Source organism: Dipodomys merriami, unplaced genomic scaffold (genome assembly GCF_024711535.1).
Source record: "Dipodomys merriami isolate MVZ:Mamm:240054 unplaced genomic scaffold, mDipMer1.0.p SCAF_7, whole genome shotgun sequence".
NCBI lineage: Eukaryota > Metazoa > Chordata > Mammalia > Rodentia > Heteromyidae > Dipodomys > Dipodomys merriami.
The window spans coordinates 43,706,828-43,731,216 of NW_027206290.1; the positions used below are offsets into that span (position 1 = coordinate 43,706,828).

The 24,389-nt window shown below is 36.3% G+C and overlaps 1 protein-coding gene across 1 annotated transcript in view; it reads left to right on the forward strand.

Moving 5' to 3' along the window:
• Rbms3 (RNA binding motif single stranded interacting protein 3) overlaps window positions 1-24,389 on the forward strand; it is a 295,095-nt gene that overhangs the window by 221,553 nt on the left and 49,153 nt on the right. The window contains exons 8-9 of the mRNA XM_070007501.1: window positions 12,367-12,477; window positions 20,626-20,673. Coding sequence (XP_069863602.1) covers window positions 12,367-12,477; window positions 20,626-20,673 — 159 coding nt within the window. The remainder of the gene's footprint in view (window positions 1-12,366; window positions 12,478-20,625; window positions 20,674-24,389) is intronic.

Below are 24,389 nucleotides of genomic sequence, written 5' to 3' on the forward strand. Positions count from 1 at the left end.
CTTTTTTTGCAGTATTTTTGAAAAGCAATACAGAAATTATATCTCACTTGAAACCACATGATGAGAAACACTAAAATCCGATTTTGTCTTCGTAAACAAAGAATTCTTTGCAATAGATGATTTTGATAGTAAATAAATGCTAAACATGAGTGAACAATACAATGATCCCTGTCTGCTTCCATGGTCTTCAGACTTTGAACTACATTGCTTAGAGGTTGAGAATGAGAGCACTGTAGCCACACACCTCAGAACTGTGCTGCCGCTGCCACACCTGCTCACTCCCTGCTCTGAACTGTCCCCCGTCTAATAAATGACATAAAAACTACATCTAATGTCTCCTACATCTCTTCTACAGAGCTAATTACCCATTTCTCATAAACCTTCAGCAGAATCACAGTTCCATGTCCAACAATAAAGAATGTGGTTTTGGTCTATTTAGTTGGTTTGCATGGAGTTTTGCTTTTGTTTTATACGTTTGATTTAAAAAAAAATCGTTCTAAACTTTAAATGGTTTACAAGGATGTTATCAATTAACTTGCCCAAGTATGTGCTTTTTGATCACAGTCACATTTTCTATCATTCGTCCTCTGTTTTATCTGCTGCTTCCCCAATTTTGTCTCCCACTCCCGTTATCACATGTATACATTGATAATTCTGACCATATTTCTTTCTTCCTCATTCATTCATCTGCTCTCACCAATTCCCGACCACTCAAACTTCTTCCACCTTTCTAATATTCATGTGGTTAAACTGTTAATTGTTCAGAAGACGTAACCCCATGGAGTTTCACTCCTGCATAGACTGTACTTAAGAAAACTAAATCGTGTATATAAGCTTACATCTCTGTGTGTGTTTATATGAGAGATTGTACTGAGTCTAAGATCTACATATGAAAAGGAAATGTAGTAAGCTAGATTCACTTTGGGGTTATTTTTGAGTTTTGGAGGATTTCCCCATTCTACATTCACTATAGGAGTATTAACAGGATGTCAAGCAAATATTAAAAAGCAAATGCCTACAGTTATGAATGACAGTTATACCAGGATATAATTGAACTGATCTTGGTAAGCTCTACACCAAGAGGAAACAAACTTAGAGCAGCAAGGCATCAGGCTACCAATGGTGAGGAGGGAGAAGGAAAGGCAAGGAAACTTGGGGATTCTGCACTGTTCCAATAATCAAACACGGGAAAAAGATTATGCTCTGAGGAAGAATAAGCAAAAAGATGTGTGGAGTGAGACCTGGTGTTCTTGAGGTGCCTGATATTCCAAATTCAGGGAGTCATTGGAAATTTCAGTCCAAATTTCTGGATAACGGCCTTTGGCAAGAATAACTTTTTAAGGCTTACTTTAAAAACTATTTCCAGAAACTTGATTAACGATCAGGTCCTAACCACCAGCAATATTTTGAAACTACTTTGAACACCTTACTAAAATTTCTATGTGTAGAGTGAACCCAAATCTTTAAATGATATCCATTGTCTTACAAAGAGAATATCTCTTCTAATACTTGGCTCTGCTAACTATTTATAACTCATTGGTGAAGCAGAGGATGTTATTTGGAAAGAACAAGCTTTCAGTGTGAGGATTGCCATGAGAATATGTCATAGAAGGCCGGGTGCAATGGTGTATGTCTATAATCCCAGCACTCTGAAGACTGAGAGAGGAAGCTCAAACGTTCAAGGCCAGCCTGGGCTGCATCATGAGACCTCATCTCTGAAAGCAAAAATAAAAATCATAGGAAGGAAAGTTTTATGTAAAGGTTATTTTATGGATAAAAGCAGAAATGCCATGCAAATGACTTTGCAGAACTGAACTCAATTGTGGTTAGCAAAAGGAGGCATATTAATGTCACTAAGATTATTTCCAGCTATCTGTTCCTCAGGCAAGAAACTAAAAAAGGAATTCGCAAAATGATCAAGAATCAAATCAAAGTTCTCTTCAGAAGCGATACAAATGGAAAATTCATTCAGAATTATGGCAAACTGAGCAACAAGAAATTCTCAAACTTTGTGAGGAATCTAATGCTCTGAGCACATTGATGCAGTTCAGACTCAACTCACTGGGGCTGGGGCCGGCTCTGCAGGTATTCTGTACTTGTGCATACACTTGAACAAACAAGGAACTAGACATTTTAAGACTCTCCTATTAAACTAAGCAAAAAATACTCAGATAGTATTACCATTTGGGAGATTAGCATTAAAATCCAAGTGAAAAAAAAACCTTATGGCTGATTTTCTAGAACAAATTCTATAATAAATTTAACGACTATAAAAAAGCAACAAAAAGCTGCTTTCAACTCATCTGCTGAAGTGTCCGTTTTATGCACACTGATATCTTGATAATTCTATATAGAGATATATCTAGATAGCTTGAAGACCTCATTTTATATCAATGTCTAGTCTATATCTCTATCTCTCAATTTTATATCTTCTATATCTATACCTATGGTGGTACTTGAGTTTGAACTCAAGACCTTGCACTTCACAAATGGTGCTATACTTCTCTATCACTTCAGCCATGCTTCCAGACATGCTTTGTATTGGTTATTGTGGAGATGAAGTCTAGTGAACTTTTCTGCTGGGTTGGCCTCAAGCTTCTGTCCTTCTGATCTCAGTCTCCTGAATAGGTAGGATTACAGGAATGAGCCACCAGTGCCTGGCTAAAATGTAAAACGTCAGATGCCAGTGTGGCAATGTTTGGATACAATTTTTTTCTTGTCTTTTCTTTTCCTTTCTTTTTGCTTTTCTTTTGATCATACTGGGGTTTGATTTCAAAGCTTCACACTTGCTTGGTTGGCACTCTACTACTGCAACTAGGCTTGAAGACCCTCTTGTAATGTTTGTTTGGTGGGTTTGGATCTGATATAAAATACTTTAGAACTTGCCTATTCCCTAAGACATACTTTATCTCAGCATTAAATTAGATGATACTTCATCGATAGAGTATATAGTGAATTTGAGGCATGTTAATATGAATAATACTAATGGAAAGTATACTTTAAGTGGAAGTAAATTAGTTCTTTAATTGAGCTGTGACTTCATACCTGTATTCTTAGATCTAGTTAGTTCACTAGCTAATGCTAACCCAGGCAAATTCTCAAAAAATGCCTAAAAAGAGTAAAGATATTGCTCAGAAGTATTCTCTGAGGGACCACAAAAGAAAGTACATTTTGTAGTGAATTGCAAGACAAGGAACACTAACTTTTCTAGTAATGGCCTGAAGTGAGGTGCCTGGTGACATATTTAGGCAATTTGTGCCGTAAACAATCTCCATAAATGAAATTACAGGCAGCTTTTCCTCTTGATCACCCTGTGGTTTGAAAAATGATGTCCCAGGTCCATTCACTAGCAGGATCCTGCAAGCTATGGATATGCAGCTGAGGCTTCTGGCCTATTTATAGGGGGAAATTTTTAATGAGAAGCTTTGCAACAGTGCAGTCTTGAGTGCTAGTTAAAGCCAGATAAACATTTTACAAGACAAAATATGGGCCCCATAGAAATTTAGTCATCCACTGGGAATCCTGTCTGCCATGTCATTTGGAAGAAGACAGGCCTGGAATACTACATTTGACATTGATTTGAACCTTTTTATGCATTGAAAGGAACCTATTTGGAGTTATGCAGAGTGATTTCTGTGCATGCAAAAAAGCATTGCCCTCTTATTGCATGCCATAGTTTGACAAGGTTCTAGGGCTTATGCTGAGGATAAATTCCTTTCCTGAGCTCTTTTTTTTTTTTTTTTTTTGGGTCCGGTCGTGGGGCCTGAACTCTGGGCCTGGGCGCTGTCCCTCAGCTCTTCAGCTCAAGGCTAGCGCTCTACCACTTGAGCCACAGTGCCACTTCCGGCTTTTTTCTTTTTGCTTATGTGGTGCTGAGGAATCGAACCCAGGGCCTCGAGCATGCAAGGCAAGCGCTCTACCACTGAGCCACCTTCCCAGCCCCTTCCTGAGCTCTTTAATGCTTGGAGAAAGCTGAGCCTGATCCATTGGGACCCCCAGAGTTGAAGATAGGGCCCAGGACTAGGTAAAATGGTGTGTACCTGGCACCTATGAGGTTAGTGGGATATGATAGACAGAGTTCGGGCAATTGGGGTAGAGTTAGCAATCTAACAGGACCAGACCATTCAAGACTGTGGGCAACTTATGAGTATTTGGACTCTACTCCCAGTAAAATAGAGTCCAAAGAAGAATGAAATTATGTCATCGGCAGGAAAATGGGTGACACTAGAGCCATTAGTTTAAGCAAAATAAGCCAACACAGAAATATTAGCATCAGGTTTTTTTTTCTCATTTGTGCGGAAAAAAGTAATGACAAGAGGGAGCCACTGTCTGACATCTATAATCCTAACTACTCAGAAGGCTGAGATCTGAGGATCATGGTTCAAAGACAGCCCAGGGAGGGAAGTCCCTATGAGATTCTTACCTCCAATTAACACCAGAAGACTAGAAGTGGAGCTGTGGTTCAAAGTGGTTCAAAGGCACTAGGCTTGAGCAAAAAAGCTCAGGGACAGTGTCCAGACTCAGAGTTCAAGCTACACAACTGGCAAAAAGAAAGCGATTATTTAAAAGTAGAAGAGGGACTAGCAGGAAAAGGGAAGAGGGTGTGGAAAAAGAGGAGGACAAAGGGAAGGGCAAGAGAGAGTGTGTGTGTGAGCATGGATTCAAACAAAATCGGACACGGAAATGTCACCGAGATACCCATTGATTGGCATAATAAATATGAGTTAATTAACAAAAAAAAGAATCTAGGTCACATAGATGGCTAATCAACTTTGTGAAATTGGAAAGCCCTGTTTTTTGTTTGTTTAAAAAATAAGGCATAAGCTGCATTTGTGGTAGTGTACTCTGACTGTAATAGCAATGTTTCATTCCAATACATGTAATTCTTCTACGGAATAGAAACCACATAGTTAACACCAACGTTGAACTTCTTTGGATAGTGTAGGGGTCTCAAAAGCTTGGAACTTTCATACAAAATGGAAGAAGGTCAATTTGGCAGTGGTCTGAGTGCCTTCAAAGGAAAGCAGAGAAAATTGATGTATAGATCTTTTAAGTCCATCCTTTGATTCCACTGAGAGGATGCTTCTGTTATTGCAGTTGAACTTTTTGCCCCGCTTAAGCAGAGAGCTCCAGTTCATTAAAGTAATGGGCTGTTCAACACCATTGATCCAGCACCTGATTCAGGACAGGCATTATGTTAGGCTTCAGCTCCATTAAAAATGGAATTCACGAAGAGTTATAAATGACTCCAGTGAACTCAAATCCAGAAGAGAAATAAACCATGACTACAATCAAACAATGATTGCATGGCCAATGTGAGGACAAGAGGAGGTTAACCAGTTTGGATCAGTCATGGGAGATGTTACCAAGAATGGAATATTTGTAAGAACCTAAATGGATACATACAGACCTGTCGTAGATGCCCAACATTCTTGGCAAAGACACTGAAGAAGGAAGGGCCAGGTGGGCCAGAGAAGGATGAAGAGAACAGTGTGTAAAAGTGAGGTTGAAAATGAAGGGGGTGTGAGGAATCTGGGTGGAAAGTTACATGTATTTCCAGGACCCACGCCATCCTACTTCTCCTTGAAAAAGCATCTCCTACTGAACAATGATACTTTCATTCAGTGGGAAAATGCAATACATCAGTGACCCTGTTACTCACTCATGCTAAGTGACTTCTGAGCATTTTCTTATTGGAAATGAATTATTGTTGTTGCTGTTGCTTTGATTTTTCTTCAATACTAGAGCTCAAACTCAGAGCACCATACTCTGGCTCATGGCTGGTACTCTATTTGAGCTAGGTGTCAGGCCAGAATTTTGCTGGTTAATCAGAGATAGAATCTTGAAGACATTTTTACCCAGTCTGGCTTCAAATTGTGATCCTCTAGATCTCAGACTCCTGAGTAGCCCAGATTTGGAAATTATTTTGATATATCACTCAGTGACCCTGCTTACCCTCACTCGCTTCTAACCATTTGCCATACAGTGGTGATCAGTTTAATAGTACCAGTGTTCCCTTCACCTAAATCAGCTATAACAATAAACTGTAGACTGCCCTTTGGTAGAGAGCAGTTTAACACAGTTTACCTCCTACCTAGTCTGGGGGAAAAATAAGGACACCTGGTTCTTCTCATCTTTAAAGCAATAAGCATTTTTTTTCTTTTTCTTTTTTTTTTTTTTTTGAGGTTGAGTACCATTATCAAGGTAGGAAAATGGCTAAGTGCTATTCTTCATGATTCTAATATAATTTCCTGTTATATAGTTTATTTGATACATAGAAATCAGAGGTTTTCAATATATCTTATAAACTGTGGAAGATAGCATGGTGCCAGTGGCTCACACCCATAATTCTATCTACTCACTAGACTGAATTTCTTGGAATCACCATTCCAAACAAAAACAAGAACAAAAACAAAATTTCTTTCTAAAATAATCAGCAAAAAAGCTGTGCTGGAAGCATGTCTCAAGTGGTAGCACACCAGCCAAACAAGCTAGCCAAACAAGCCTGCAAACCTGATTTAAAACCTCAGTTCTTGTAGAAATAAAATAGAAAATGTTCAAGGTAGCACAATGTATTCTGATTTATTCTTTGATTTAGCAGTGCCATAACTATGTTTTCTTTTGTCTTTGTCCTTTATTTGATTTGCAGTGGTTTTGGTTCCTTTATGATAGGTCTGCAAGTGAAAATATACACATGAGGTGAAGGCATACACTCTGAGTTCTGGCAAAGATGAAGGCCTTAGAATTGTTTTCTTCTACACCCTCTGATTTTCTTAGTATCATCTACATTACAACACGTGCAGTTTGATGAAGCACATGACTGAGGGGTAGATAACCCAGCTGATTTTGCTACTTACTGGTTGAAGTGTTGGAATTAGAGGGTACTGAGCACAAGTGACCCTGGGTCCTTCCTTGCCATGAACAGGTAGTAGCTGTAACAACTGACATAGTCATGTAAAAGGAAAAGACCACAGGAACCCATATGCATAATGGAATTCTTCTAATTTAATAGAACCAGTTTTTGTAACTAGGTATCCATGTTTCATGATACAATGTTCCATTAAACATGCAGACTTGAACACTGAGTCCCAAACACTCAATTTTTTCGTCTTTCCCTCAGTAATGTAATTTACTTAAAAAGCTATTTTTCTCTATTGGGATGCTAAAGAAACCTCTTAAAACACTAAGCGTTATTTCTAAACAGGTTTCTTTAGTTGCACGCAGTAAATTGTAAAGGATTAAAAAGGCACTGTTGAGAATCCCAATTATCTGTATACCAGCTTTGGTAAAAACACTTTAGTGTGACATATTTACTTTGTTTTCTCATTCAAAATGACATTATTGTATTAATAGGTACTTAACCAATAATAGAAACTATTATTCACACTTGAATAGGCATGGTATGTAATTAAGGTTCTTTTAAGAGGGTCTCCATGGTAAAAAGTAATTTGGTTTTATTGTCTTTTAATATTACATTTTGAAAAATCCTACATTTTCAATTTATGATAAGCAATTGAAAAACCAATCCGGATAATATTTGATTTAAGAGTAGAAGAGTAAATCTAATTTTATAACTGATAAAGAATCTCTCATTCAGTGCTCTGTAGCAGTACTGGAGTTGGAACTCAGGGCCTTGTACAACCAAGGCAGATATAGCTGAGCATTTGTTAATTGATCCCACCACAGTCTTACTATGAGCATCATTTTTCTATATTTGCATTTAGCAATGGACATTTCTGAAATAAGGAAAAATAAATTTGACCTAGCCATTGAAAGCCTTGCTTCTTTTCCTTGATCAACTTACAAAATTTGGGCAATTAACTCAGAATCAATTTATTTAGAATTTGGGAAATTGATTTAGAACCCAATTCATTAAGAAAGTGATTTATATCATAAACATACTCTCAGCATAGCATTTAAGATTTACTTTAAGACAATGGGTGAATACTTCATTTCATTTTCTAGGCAACACATTTTCAATTTATTTCTTATTTTTTGTATAACTGGAGCTTATGAACGAACATATATATGCACATAGCGTCATGCTTGAAGTTTAGTACTAATGATGTGTGAGGCTGCATTAGTACTTATTGTGGGGGAATCTGTCTTTGCTTAGGATATACTATTTAGCAATAAATAGCATCTACCCCTTAGTAGCCCATGACACTCCATTTGCACGGTTGACAGCAAAATGTCTCCATGCATTAAAACAACCATGGCCACAAATAGTGAAATTTTCATTTTAGTAATTTTCAAAGATAATGCATTGAAGGTACTTACTACATCATTGATCTCATCTTCAAAAGTGAGGTGACAGAATTAGATATGAGAGTACATGCCAGTAATCCCTGAACTATTAATATTTTTAACTAGCAATTTAACTAGTAATACCAAAATAACACTCAAACACATATGTTTATATAGGATATGTATTATAATGTGTTAAATATCTACAGTCACAAGTTTAGTGTGTTCTTTTAATATTTGCATAAAAAATTCACTAATCAAATCTGAGGATCCCAGTTTGAAGCTAGCCAGGACAGATAAATCCATGAGACTCTTATTTCCAATTACCAAGCAGAAAGCCAGAGTGGATTTGTAGCTCAAGTGGTAGAGCAAAACTGTGAGCAGAGGTGAGAATACTAGGCCCTGAGTTTGAGCCCTGGTACTGGCACACAGGGGAGTGGGGGGTGGGGGGTGAACATCTCTATTTGCATAGACAGCTGGCATCCATAGCCTGGATAATACAGATACATGCTAAGGCAGCCACAATTGATCTGGATGGCAGAGAAGTGCCTTCCATTGATGTACAGGGTATTGTCTTTTAGTAGAAAAGTTCGTGAACTTTCAAAAACTTCAGTGGTTATTTTGCTTTTCTTTTTGCAAACACTGACAGAGGGTTAATAGCATACATCATTTTATGGCTTTGGATTGGATCTATTAATTCACACATGACGATCTTTACCCAAATGTTTGAGTGAATGTTTATTTCACAGCTAGCATGACTAGTTCCTTCCTTTGTCTGCTAAGTAGAACAGCTTTGTTTGTGCAGAAGCAATGACTAAAATGGGCCAGAAGTTCCCCTCAGCTGTTTGGTCATTGTTCATGTTTTGTGGAATTACAGCAGTGCTACAATATTTTTCTTTGCAGCTTAAACATTGAGCAAACATAGATATCCGGAGATGTTGAAATGAAAAATCTGCTTCCTCATGCTTTGTCATTTTGCTGAGTGATCTCTGTCAGATAGCACATTCTATACATTCCAAGTCAACAAAATTACCATTAATCCTTTAGCAACATCTGTCACAAACACTCTTCTGTCTCTGACTTAAATGCATTGGGTGGGAAAGGATTTGACAATGTATTTAATGAGCTACAATTATGTGTAAGAGGCAATAACCACAAGGTTTTCTTTTGTCATTGTTTTTTGGTAAGACACACTACAAAATTAGCTGATTATCTTTGATAAGCAAAAGTGCCTGAAAATCATTATTTACTATAGATATATTTAAAACGGTCTCTGATAACATGTGATTCAAAAAAATAGTCCTTTCTCCGATGGGACTCATAGGCTTTTATCATTCACTATCAGTGAATGTATTAATTTTACATTTCTTCCATTCTTTTATGCTCACATAGTTTTTATTCTTTAATCTTCGTAGGAATTCTTTACTTGTGAAACATTTACTGAGTGCAAAAATGTATATTCTTACACATCTCCCCCATGAATCTTTGCATTCTTTTTCATTTATTTGCAATGCTTTGTTTAATGAAGGAATCTTTTTCTTACATGATTTTCACTGTCCAGAGATGCTATTGACAATTTCAACTCATGACAAATCTCTTCGAATCCTTTCTTTTGCTTGTTACATTTCTGGTTTAGACACCAAATCATCAAATGAGCCCCCATACCCTGCTTTCTGTGAAAACATTCTATAAGAGATCAGGCAATCCTTCCTAAATTAATTCCAAGTGCAGACATACAAAACAATTCTATCATGAATGCATTTGGAGTGATCTGTCACTTGTTCACCTAACTCATTTGCATATTGCTTCCCAAAGACTAAAAGTGAACCTCCAATATCCTGGGGGAATGGGCACCCTCCAGGGCATGAAGAAGTCTAATTCTCACTAACATAATTTGGTTATGGTCCCTTCTGTAGGTTAGGAAGGCTGATGGAATTGAGAAGTTTCTGACCTTGAGGCAGTTGAGCTATATTTTGGAATGTCAGCAAACATTTTAAGAAAATAGGCTGAATCTCAAGTTCAAGAAGAGAACTGAAGTTTTGTGCCTGTTAGGAATGCAAGTTGTGAAAGTGTCATTTTTTTATGAAAAAAAATTCTGGATTTCCATCTTAAAGTTATTCAGTAATTGTCCTCAGGTGATTTCTTAGAGTGTTTACTTCTGGTCTGGCACAGCAAATACTGAAACTGAAGGACAGTAGGTATGTTTATGTTTTACAAAACGAAGAGGTAGATTGCTTTTAGCAAAGAAATTAAGGCAGCAGGAAACAAAATGACCTGTGTCAGTTGTAATTAAGTAAAGATTTATCAAATCCTACTTCTAATTTAAGAAATATCCTGATGAGTAATAATTTAAAAGAGTCCAAAGAAATTCAAACAACAGACATAAATAATTAAATACAGACCTTTACAATACAATATACATTTTATGATTGATTTCAGTGAAAAAGTCCAAATGTCTTTGTAAACCAAGCTGGTTCTATAAATCAAGCATTTCCAAAAGTTTTACTTTGTTTCTGCTCTCAGATTTAATGAGGCTGAGTATTAACCTGATCAGAAGAGAGAATTTGGACAATATCATACAACCACTCAGGGAAACATTTGCTTCTGAAAAATTAATGTAGGCGATGAGATCATGCCATCTGCAAGTAGCTGTCATGGGCTAGCCAAAATATTTAATTACATGGAGAAAATAAAGTAACAGTAGACAAATAATCATCTTTAGGGGAAAATATTTTTTTCTGATAATTATTTTATTAGAATTTACTACTTAAGTTGGATATTGTATATGAGTTTGTCTTCATTATAATCTTTAAACCAAAGCATTTGAATCACATAAATTTCAAAGATATTACCCATCTTAGTTTTTTGTTACAAAAGACACCAACCAAGGGAGAATAGAAAGGGAGAGAGAAGGGAAAGAAAGCCACAGACCTGGCTCCATTTTTTGTTCCATTCATAGATAGACACATTTTCTAATACACTTATACACTTATACATTTTCTTATACACTCAGCAGTGACAGTAAGTCAAAGCTAGTGGTATACATTCCTAACACCTAATAGAAATTCTGACATTATTTCTTGGTTTCAGATTTTAACCAGCTTGGACCTGAGTACAGTATTTTTCCCTTATTGTCAAAAGCATAGGCAGAAAATAAATCAAAAGATTAGGATAACATGGAATATAATAAGGCTGATTTTTAGATAATTGTTAGATTTTAACATCCTTTTCAAAGCACTGTGGAGAAAAAAAATCTAGGTTTTTATTACATCTCAGTGGTAGATCGCATTGGGATGATCACAAATTGCCTATGTGAGTTATAAATGTGTGGAAAGAACAGAGTTTTATTTAAAAATCAAGAAAAAGAGAATTTTCCATTATTTTTTATGTTTTCAAACCAACAACTTCACGTCTAGAACAGAAAGAAAGTATATGATTTCTTTGAATAAATTCTACTTCAAATGTGCATTGTAAATATATTACATATAAATTACATCAGAGGGTAGGCAAAGTGACTGGTACCTTTAACCGTAGCTAGTCAGGAGGCTGAATCTAAAGATCACATTTGGCAGCTATCCCACAAATACAAGATGAAAGGCCATGAAAATCTTGACTCCAATTAACTACAAAAAAAAAAAAAAAAGCTAGAAGTGGAGCTGTGGCTCAACTGGTAGAGTGTCAACCTTAAATAGAATTGCTCAGGGACAATGCACAGGCCTCCAGTGCCAGCACCCTCCCCCCCAACCCCCCCCCCCCCCATGGCTGATGATGCCATGTGTTTAAATGAGCACAAAAGATTGGACATAATACTCACACAAAGCCACACTAGGTGCTGATGGCTTGGGCAAAAAAGGCATAAGGAGAGATATAACCTAACTGAAAGAGCTTTAGCCCTTCAAGAAAAAGCCAAGCAAGAGCAAAAGGCCCTGAGTTCAAGCCCACACTCACTGAGTTCACACACACTCACACACCATACAAACCTGAATCCTGAATCCTGCCTTTTCAGTAAATAGTGAATGCATGTCAGGTTAACATAGAACCAGAGTTTATGGCCTTTATTCATTAAAAATAAAAGATTCCTCCTTATGAAATGTGTTTGGCCCTTGTGTTTGCTTGCAGGGTGCTGTGATTACGCCGACCATGGACCACCCTATGTCAATGCAGCCAACAAGCATGATGGGTCCCCTGACACAGCAGATGAATCAGCTTTCCCTGGGCGCTACAGGAACGGTGAGTGTAAGAGAAGCAGCACTGTCTGTTTCCCTCAGCGCATGGGCTCTGGTCCCTCCTCTAACACACCTCTCAGGCTTCACTCTGCATGCAAGTCTAGCCCCAGAGCACATCCACTCACATTGACAAGGCTGATGCTTCTACTGTGTGACCTCTAAACTTTGGAACTGCTCATTGTCATGGCAAACAGCACATGCTGTGTGATGTGTATTTCTAGGAGAGAATCCCTTTGCATGCCCCTGCAAACCTAGATCCCATCCAGGGCTTCTTCCCTGCTTTTGTTCACCAGTTAAGCCACTATCGTTCCCAAGATCTTCCCAAAGAGGTACTTACCCTGACTGTGACGGCTATAAAGGGCTTTGTATCAAACTTTCAGTGATTAATCAAAATAATTGAGGACATGGCATAGTTTCACTTTTCAACTTATTGAAAAGCAGGAAAGGGAATCTCGTGTGCTTGATCTTTTCTTATCCATTGGTATATTTTTAATTAGCCTCAGTTCTTCTTGGACATTGAAATGGCGTTGTGTTAATTTTACATCAACAAGATATTTGACATCATTAACACACCTTTATGGGTTTTTAAAGGATGAGTCCCCAAATGTGCAAGATGGTTAACATTTAGAAAAACCTAGACTACTAAAACTTTGTAGGAGGAGGCAACAATGCTTGATAAGAAATGTACTCATTACCTTGCTCATGTAATTGTAACCCCTCTGTACGGTATTTTCACAATAAAAAATAAATAAAACTTTGTGAATTGCTGCTACAGACAACATGCAGAACATCATTACGATCCCATCAATCAGTTTTCATTTTTATAAATGTTAGTGTAGATGATCCCACCATTTTATAAATATGAAAGCAAAGGTATATTTTCTTTGGGCTGAGCTTAGCCTGATACTGTCAAAAATACACTGAACTAGGAGTCAGGAATCCTAGATCTAAATCTTGACTGAACCCTGTTACTTCTGTCTGTCATTTGGAAAATATTTCTTGTCTCCATTTCCCTGTCAATACATGGACCTTGGTTTATGAGTTATCTTCAATTAGATGACTCTTTATTTGTAAGCCTGTGTGTGTCTCAGTGATCAACACTATGGTTCCTCACAGAGACATGGGTCTCATCTGCAAATACCTCTGTCTCCTTTCCACACTGACCCGTAGAGAACATGCCTTATAGCAGTGGATCACTTGCCAAATATGTATTGTTGAACCATAGGCTTTGTAGAATATGATAGGGTTTTGACATAGCCATTGAGACCTCATTAATCTGCCCTAAATATGATGAAAATCCATGTTCCTTAATGGAAAGAGTCACCAATGTTCAATTAAGAAATTTAGCTTTATTGATATGAACAAAGCTTCTATCTCAAAAGCTCAGTTGCTGAGCCTATAAAAGCCATTGATGCTAAAATTCTTGTCTGAATGCCTGGGCTGGATGAAATAGTATCTTAAGCTTCTGATCTAGTTATAGAAGTTACATCCAAAGCTATGTTTAATGGGACACTATGACACCATTAGTTTTAATCAGAGAGATAGAGTATTGACATAATATTCTTGCTTTGCATAATGTGTAAGGATATTTGCAGTCAGCTGTGTATTATTGAGAAGACCAATCATCTGAAGAATTCTGGGAATCCTGGAGCTTCTCAAATTCCCTCCACATCCAGTTCCCTGTCCTTCAGTGATTGTTAATTTGGAATACGAAAAAGAAAGCAGTTTCACTGCCTTGTTGAAGATAAACTGGAATCTGAGAGAAAATAAAATTGTCATATAACACCAGCGAGAAACCATTTATAAATTTTACCATTTGATTCCAAAACAAATATGGCTTACTTACTTGGTAAATTTTTAAATTTAAGAAATTGAAAAATAGGCTAAAAGAACACATTCAGAATGAAAATATATATAACTTCAATCAGTGTTATATGATTGTGTATTTGAACATTTATAACAAAAAACATACTTGTATAAGATCACATTTACCTAGCTAGTAATAGCCAACTAAGATTATAATTCAATAATGATATATACTACTTTCTTAGAGAATAAAATGTTTTAGCATGTGACTTATTTTTAATGACTCATATCCCTTAGCTTTTATTTTTTATTCTATTCTTTTATATTTGCAAGTAAATAATGCTTCAATACATTATATGCCTCATATAACATAATATTATAAAAAAACTTTAAAATTTAATGTTTCTGGAGAGTTAGAGAGATGACTATTAGTTTGTTGATTCATTCAACAAAATATGATTGAGTGTATTGTCCATTAGAGTGTAATATCTTATTTTAAAAGAATCTGTCACTCTAAGATACCATCTACAATGCCATCACAGATTGGTTTTATCTTAATTTTTATTGGCATTTGGATTGGCTCTTATGTAGCTGATTCTTATTTCTTTTAATTGCATTTTCCCACCTAATTGCATCTTTCCAACATTTCCATTGATGGGAAAGCAGCATGGTATGGAAGGTCTGGCAGGCTTTAGAATCAAACTTGAGTTCAAAGCCTGGCTCTACTTGTTCATTCTCTATGCATGTGTAGGCAAAGTTACTTAGACCTATTGCATTTTAACTGTTTTTCCTAAGTGAGAATGATAATACTGACACCCCAGGGATTGTGTCAGTGCCAAATGGCATGATATCAAATGAAACGATATATATAGCTTACTGGATACATTGTGTGCTACCCAGCACATGCTTATCAGATGAGATCTCCCTACCCACTCTGCCTCCAAAGGCCACCAATAGATTTGGGAGTTAAGTCCAGGTTTTCAGAAGAAATGTGCACCCTAATTAAACACAGAGCACAGTTCACTTATCTGCTCTATTTCAGAGATAGAACGTATTTAATTAAAATCTCTCTCTTACCTGACAACACACTTTCACAAGTTTGAAAACTCAACATTCTAGAAAACCTAATCAAATCACTTTAATAAAGGAATCACCCAAGGTCAAGGGAACAACCATGGAAATGTATAATGATATTTGATTTTTTCTGCCTCATAAGCAGTCACATCATATAGACATACATGTTACAGGGATTCTATTTTAGAGATATTTTCAATTCAGTAAGAATAAGATCCCTGCCTGGGTGCCAGGCCACCAACAGGCATTGGCGGTACCTTTGGCAATCTAGAACACGGGCACCTTGTCTAGAGAATGAAGTCTGCACTCACCTGCAAGCAACTGTTGCCACATGGCATACAGCCCAGGTATTCTCTTCATCCACCTTTTTAACATAAGCTGAATATTCATATTTTGATGTGAATTTTTTTCTGTGTTTTGATATGGAGCCCAGTTCATCTCCGAATCTCCCGATTTGTGAGTAGCCCGAGAATTTTCTCTATTCTCTCCACACTCCCTGGGCCACTAGATCAGTGACTTCTTTTAAACTTACTTTTCAGTTCACATGATTTCCTTAAGCATTCTCATCCACTTTTATGTTTTTAAACCCTGCCTTCCCCGCTGAAGACTTCCCAGATCAGAGTTTTCAATGCTAACCTCATCTTAGAATGGTAAGCTCATTTATCCAACTACTGGCTAACTGTATCCATGTAAATCTCCCCCCGACATGAGGCAGCATGACTCAGAACTAATACTGAGCTTCCCTGGCTTCCTTCCAGCTGAACCTTCTTCCTCCTGTATTTTCCTGCCCCATTTTCTTTTAAGGTAAATGCTGTTACCATTTGCTCAGTAGCCAAACTATACACCTAGGACTCCGTTGAGACCCTGCCTTCTCTCTCACCTCAGTAAGACAAGTGTTTTCCAAGTCCCATGAATTCTGTCTCAGATATGTATCCAGATATGTACACCCTCACTTCCATATTTCCAGAGCCTCTCTCCCAGACTTTATTTAATGTAGTAATCTCCTACTCTAAGCCTCCATTTTCTCCAAGCTGTTCTCCTCAATGTTTCCAAAGCCAGGTAATCTGAAACTATATGACATTATCTCTTTCCTGAGGAGGACTAGGCAGAGACTTTCAATCATTCAGGTTCACAACAATTTTGGAAAGCAAAATGTAAGCGCTAACCACTAGCTTAAGGAACTCCAGAAACAGATAGTGCCATCACCTAGAGATTCAGTGAATAATTCAGAGTAGAGTAATCAAAGTTGACAAGAGGTGAATAGAGGTAGTATGCAAGTTGCCTTGGATAGAAGGGGCCTGGGGAGACTGAGACAACTTGCTATGCCCTTCTTTCTTTTCCTTTTTCTTTTTTAGTTTTATTGGTATTGGAGCTTGAATTCAGGGCCTCATACTCTGATTTGTTGGGGTTTTGTTTTGTTTTCACTTGAGGCTGGCTGGTGCCCTACCAGCATTTTGCTGATTAATTAGAATAAGAATCTCTGGACTTTTCCATCCAGCCTGGCTTTGAACAGGAATACTCAGATCTCAGCCTCCTGAGTAGCTAGGGTTACACGTGTTAACCACTAGCACCTGGCCACTTTCTTTTGTAAGGTTCCTGACTGAAGGACTTGTATTGAGTCAAAACATCATTTTCATCTTCAAAAACAAAGATATATTTCATCCCACACAAACTCCAAATGGAAATGGGTGCCATGTACTATAGTTAACCTTTCTTTCTACCTTGCTACTTCTATTCGTTATTTAATTCTCTACTCATTTTTTTCAGCTGGACAGAATCTGTAGGACTTAGCAACATGAATTTTATAAAAGCAGTGTATCCTTTTATTCCATGGCTCTGCTGACTTTGAAGAATTTTTCTAGCACTTTTGCTTTTGTTTACTTTTTCGTTACAGAATTCTTTTGATGTAACCAAGCCCCATTCTCCATAATTGCTTATCACTTTATTGTGAGCTTTAGCAGAAACCACAGGGGACTCTACTGTGTTATGAGAACCTTTGCATTGCATGACAATCTTGTTTTACAAGTTTCTTATCTCCTTTTCATTTGTTCAGTTGCTGGTCACCAGTGGCTTACAATGTCACCAGCTTCTGTTGAAAAAAACAAAAAGATTTTGTTCTGAGGGTTCTTTCTCAGCAGCTCCCTTTTTGTTAGCCAGGTCTCTGGTGATTTGTGACATCATTAAATTTTCCTAGAGTAAACCAGAGCCATTCCTAACACTAGTCTTGGGGTTGTTTCCCATTGATTCCCCAGAGGTGCTAGTGCTAGGAATCCTACAGCTCTAAAATTCAAAACTCTGAACTGTTCATGTTGGTAAGGGATCACCCTTATTTTTCATGATTAGACGGGTATTAAATATTACAAAGCAAAATTATATAAAGGTACATATATCTCTATATAATAAGAAAATTATAACTAGATATTAAATGGAATCATGATTCAGGAAATACTACAGGAAATTATGAGTGCATTTCCTTAATAGTTTTTTTCAGAACAAATATCAACCAATCACAAATGAATGCAAGGAAAAAATATAAATAAGTGAATAATCATGTTTTCTGTTAGGTCTTACTGTAAAAGAAAAGAACTTTGAAGTTGTTCTTACACCTTTCATATGAATGTGAGGGCATTAATTGAAAGTCCAATATTATTTGCAAATATTAAAATTTTGCTGTCTTAAAAAAACAACTTGTGAGGCCATTGCTGGTAGCTCGATCTGTAACCACAGCTACTTGGGAGGCTGAGATCTGAGCCCATCAGCATAAATTTGAGGATGGTAGCACAGGTTAGCACAGGCAAGAAGTGAGACCCTGTTTTAAATAAAATCAGAATTAAAAGGGCTGGGTATGTAGCTCAAGTAGTAGAGTACCTGCTTAACAATTACAAAGCCTTGAGTTCAGATCTAGTACATCTACACAGTATTATGAGTTAACCTGAACTAATACCACATGGATTCATAAAATATCAAAGAACATATAGTTAACAAGAGGGCTGACAATATATGAAAAACCAGCAATCTAACTATATAATTTAATCCAATGTACAAATGAATTTGACATACAAATATGCATATCTCATCAAATAAAATCGACAAAATGTTGCATATCTAATGATCCAAATACTGATTATACATAGATTATATGATGGTGGTCATCTAAATTCGTACAAGATTTACCAGGACAACAAAGTAGACAGTCCACACACCTCCAAGCATTTACCCTTGGTGAGTAAGCAGTTGTAATTTTGAGAAGATAGTCTATAAAAATGCTCTAAGATAACCAAAAAGACTTATGCCTAAAACATGTTCTTTATAATAATTCATTAAAAAGTATAGTTAAACTGGGCACTCATGACTCACACCGATAATCCTTCCTCCTCAGGAGACTAGGATATGAGGACCATGGTTAGAAGCCAGCCTAGACAAGAAAGTTTGTGAAATTCTTAACTCCAATTAACCACCAGCTAGGAAATAGCTCAAATGGTAGATAACCAGCCTTGAGTGGAAAATCTAAGGGACAGCACCCAGACCCTGAGTTCAAGCCCCAGATCCAGTGCACACATTTGTGCACACACACATACCAGAAACATAATTAGATAAATTATAATCTAAGCTTAAACTTGGATATAATATAGCATGAATATATACAAACTCAAAATAATAAGGAAATGCATTCTTTATCATGTGAAGCCAAAAACGTTGGATGTGAGTTTGCACATATGGAGTATAGTTGCAGTTCTGAAAAATATTAACAAAACAAATCTGAAGTAACACAAAACAAGTATGGTTATTTTAGAAAACTGGAAGAGTGATTTTTATTTCAATTGTTATACTTTTCTATATTCTACAACTACTCAAATACAGATATTGGAAATTATCAATGGCATAACCCAAAACTTTTATTTTAAAAAATAAACTGTTTTATGTGATTACAGGTTTTAAAATGGTAGTGGTAACTAAATATTTCTTCTTCTTCTTCTACTACTACTACTACTAAGAAAACATTTGGAAGTGCTTTACATATGATTCTACATATTATAGAATTGGGGATTATAATAAATTCACTAGTTACCCAGTGAATATTTGAATATTTGAATATTCACACACACAGCCAAAGAACTTAAAACTGTGTCTTATTTACATTGGAATATTCTGAACAGTATTTACTTTTCTTGGTCAAAGTGCTTTGCAATGTTAGAGTTCTAGTCTGTCTTCATATGGACCATTTACTCCTGAGAATGATTAGCACTCTCCTTTTTCAAAAAAAAAGTGAGAAAATTTGAAATAGTCCAAAAATTATTAAGTGGCTAGAAAAATTAATTTTGAGATTTTTAGCATCGAAAATGGCATACAAAGCAGATGAGGGAAATAATTCATACAAGAGGTTCTAGTAGACTTGTCTGGGCAGTTCATTTGAGTGTGAACAGTATTAGGTCACTTTAAAAAATAATAGATTATCACCTGAAGAAAAGCTGGAGCAGGATTAAAACTTTCCCCTTTTAGAAGGGGGACTAAGGTCACAGGCTATGTCCTACTTTTCTTTTTTAAGATCCTGAAATGAAAGGAATTGTATTGGGCAAAATACTCCTTTTCATCCTAAAAAAGGCAGGTATTTTTGGTTCCCCTCCCCACCCAGCGACCTCACATTTTGCAAGTTAGTGATGCTTTCTTCAAAATCTGCCACCTCCAGTGATAGGAGCCTTTGAAAAGAGACAGCAACCAGGCATTCCTTTGGTACTAGTCTACATGGAAAGCAGAGTCTGAAAAGGAAGCATCCAGCCTTGTAGCAAAGGGCCCTGAGCTCTGCCTCACAGCCCAGTCAGGTGACCAATGAAAATGAAGCGTGGGCTTCAAAACACGTATGCCTCCGAAGAGTATAAGAATGTGTTCCCTTATTTCCTCTAAACTTTAGGGTTTTGTTTTATTTTTCTTTTAGTCTTCAAGACTTTGTTTCATACCTTGCTTTAGGCTTCTTCCTGAGGTGATGCCAGTGAGGGAAACTAAAGTATTCACACTGATTCCTAAGAGGAAGCACAGACTGAGGAACATAACAATGTTTAGAGTCAAACTACTATTCCAGCTGGGCCAACATATATAGTGCAGTGGTCCTGGGGGCCTTGGTGTCAACTGTCAACTAAGAGTCACAATACCTTGACTACTAGAAAGCAGAGGGCGGGGTTAGCACAGTGGGTCCTCCCAACTTTGAAAGTTAAGATTCTGTTTTATTTTCCTTTGTACTTCATTGCATTCTTTCTCATGCTCTTTTCATTCAAAGATTCAATCCCAAGACAGGATTATGATACTCCACCAGCTGTTGTGTCAGGTAGGAAAATTCTACTTCCTTTAAGACTGGATTGGAGGGGAGAGATGGAGGTTGCTTGGTTTTTCTCCAAAATTCTCAAAAGCAGTGATTCTCAATGGGGTGGCAGACCAGGAAATTTGAATTTCTATTTGGTAAGGAGGTATTGTGCCATCTTGAAAAGTATATTTAACATCAATATCAAATTTGTCTTGAACATGAATATGTTGCTTTAAACAAAACAACAACAAAATAAAATCGAATAACAGTTTGTCCATGGATGACACACAGGAAATAGAGTCTATTGTTCTGTGTATTGCTCATTCTCTGTGTGAGATAAGATCATCAGAATTTCTGATAAGTGGAAAGGCCTTATATTTAGTAAAAATAAAAATTTTAAACTGTAGATTGAGAAGCACTGCTTTAGAGACCAGAATTCTTCTGAAATCAGAAAGTCATCCCATTTCTGCTTGCTCAGCACCCAGGATAGGGTCTGAAACATAGTAGGTGCTCAATATAATTATTTGTTGAATGAATCAAAACCTCAAATTTGTTCCATAAGTGATATTTTTGTTCAAAGTAAAACTACCAGTATTCTATTTATATAACCAAGTGGTAAAATTTGCTCTATGAATACATTAGGGTCTTAAGGACTTCAATTAATAAAAGTTAAGTTGTTCAATGAAACTAAGTTGTGAAATTTGTAGCAGAGTACAAATATGTGGAGATGGTGGGTGGTTTCATTTTAATTTTGAATTTGGTTTCTTGCAAATGGGGCAATTGTTCATTTTTGTTGCTTAAAAAAACTAATTGAAACACTGGTGGTCTCTGAAGAGCTTTGAACTTTTTGATCCTTTGACATGTTAGGTGGCAATAAAACATAAAATGAAAACCATGAAGGACATTGGAAAGACAGAGCAAGAGACACAGTACAGAAATAGCTTGAACAAGACCACAGGCAATTGAATCTGGCAACTGAGCAGTAGCTTTCAAGAAGAGAAAATCCTGCTCCCAACCACCCTGCTTGCTTAACTTAGCATCTGAAGGGTTGTTTGTCTCGGGTTCTTTGGGCTTGTTTAGTCATGATTAAGGCTGGATCTTTATCATGGAACTTTAAGAATGTCTCCATCAAAGAATAATGAAACTAGCTTTGAACTGTGAACTCACTTTGGTCCTTTTCAAAATCTCTTTAAATTATTACTGATTAGTTATTAATTATGATGTCACAAATCTTTCCCTCAAAATACATTAGCTGTCATATTTAAGGCACCATTTTCATTTAAGATATGTTACACCCGGGAGAAGACTTTGATGTGTTGTAGTTTCTATTTTATTTTACACTTGACATCCTTGTTTTTAACATCCTTATTTAAGAGTAGATGTTCTTGATAATTTACCAATAGTAGTAACAAGGAAGATGGAATCTACAACTTGCCTTCAATTCATTGTCCTGTTCTCCGTTTTCCAGAAAACAATGCAAACAGCAACAAAATGTCAAAAGTATTTACTAAAAACCAATCACAGGTCAAGCTCCATACAAATCAGTCCTGCAGAAACACTGGCTAAAAAACCAAGCTCAAGAGTTTTCCATCTGATTCCCTAACATAGCCACTGAAAGTTTTTGAGTAGATGAATGATTTGGTAAAAGTTTAAGAAGCAATTTGATGGGTGCTTCGGGAAGAAAAAATAAGACTCCCACAGAACTATTAAAAAGCCAAGATTTGACATGTTCACAATAAAAAAAACATTGCAAATTTCCAGTTTTATAGTACAGAGAATGGGACTAATATAGTTTTCATATAAAAAATAACATTTGGGAGCATTTTACAGTGATTCTCAATAAGGTTTAACTGGTGGCTGGGCATAGACATTAGCACATTGTTCGTTCTATCTCAAAACACAAAGTAAATGTGTGTTGCTGAAGTGGTTGTTAACTGATTGGTGGGACAATTTCAGAGACACTTGACACATTCCATATTGACCATATCAGAAAAGTAAAATAGGACATGGTGTTTCAATATCGCCTTTTCAAATATCCCAATATACCAATATTGGACACGCAATTCTTCATTAGTGTAGTAGCTAAATATGTTGTTCCAATTTATTGCAGTTTAAGACATCTGTTCAATAATCTACAGAGCCATGCCAACCTAATTTTATTCCAACAATATTTTAAGCACTTACCAGATAGTATCTGGGTACTGACTACTGCACTAAAGCACTAGCAATACAAATATGAATAGAAAATAGAACAATTGTTTATACATTATGTGTTTACACACATATACATATATGTCAGACTTAAGGTTATTGTTTTTTGTGATGGTTAATTTATAAAATATGGAGGAATAACGATCTAGAAACAAGTATTGAGATCCTCAGGTATAAAGTGAAGCAGGAGTTGTATTTGGATGGATGAATAGTTTACCAGCTGGACAACAGAGTGAATGCATACCATGGCAATATCACAGGAATATTACAAAACTATTGCTCTTAGAAATAGTAAATAACATTGGGGTTTGAATGGCAACGAGTCCTTTGATATTTCAGAGCAACATATCACTCTGATGAATATCAAAAGTAGGCCAATATAGAGTCGGGTTCAACTAGGGATACTTTTCAATAATGTTTTATCATCTCTAGAGTTTAGGAAGTTACATAAAACAGGTTATTGTAACAGTGTAATAAGTGTTTCAGTAAGAACAAATACCATTATGTTTAAGTTTGTTAACTCATAAGTGAGTTGCTCAAATTCAGAAGTGATTTGTGTGAGTTACTAATTGTGCCTAATTGGTAAACTTACTGAACTCTCTGTAGCCTATATAACTTATTTGAAGACAATACCCTGATAAGATTATAGTAAGCATTGGAAGAGTTAAAAAATATAAATCACATCCTGGCATAAAGTATGTACTCAAATATTATTAACCACAACTGTACTTATCATAACTGTTTACATTGTGTTTGCTAGCTAGTTAAGGAATATAAATCTATATTGGAAAGCCTCCTTAATTTGGAATTGGTAAGAAAAATCAAAGATTTGGTAAAAATCTGTCTTTTGCTGCCTTTTCTTGGATGAGCAAGGATTCTTGGGCAGTGTTCAAGCTACTTCAAAGAGCAAAGGCATTTTTTAAGCCCTAAGCAACATTTGTTTTCATGGATACCATGAAGTAATTACAAATGATTTACATCTCTTAATTAAAAATTAGACCCATTAGTACCTCCAATTAACACAATTAGCCATTAAATTGTATTTACAGTAAAGACATGACAAAGTTATAAATGTTCCCAGAAGCCACACATGTAAACCAGTGTCATTTTTTTACTCAGATACTGGGCATTGATTTTGATTGCAAAACTGTGTTTCTTGAAGTGTACTAATTAATTGAATTGTCTTTCTTTTCAATAAGTTTTAATAAAAGAAATCTTGCTTTGCTATTCATTCAACTGATAGTTGCCTGTTTTCTAGGGTACAAAAGGGACACAGACAAGGTTGTATAGAATACATTCTCTGCCTTAAAGAGCAGAGAATCAAGAAGCATTGTACTCACAAATTGATACGTTCAATTTACCCGCCTTTGTACAACTAATTAAAAGTATAAAGAATTTTTAAAAAAATAAAAATAAAGAAAGAAAGAAAAGCAGAGGACTTATAATGAACAATCATAAACACAGCATGTGACAATATCCTTATTTGGCTAAGAGCTGGACTTTGTGCCTTTTATTTGCACAAGTTTGAC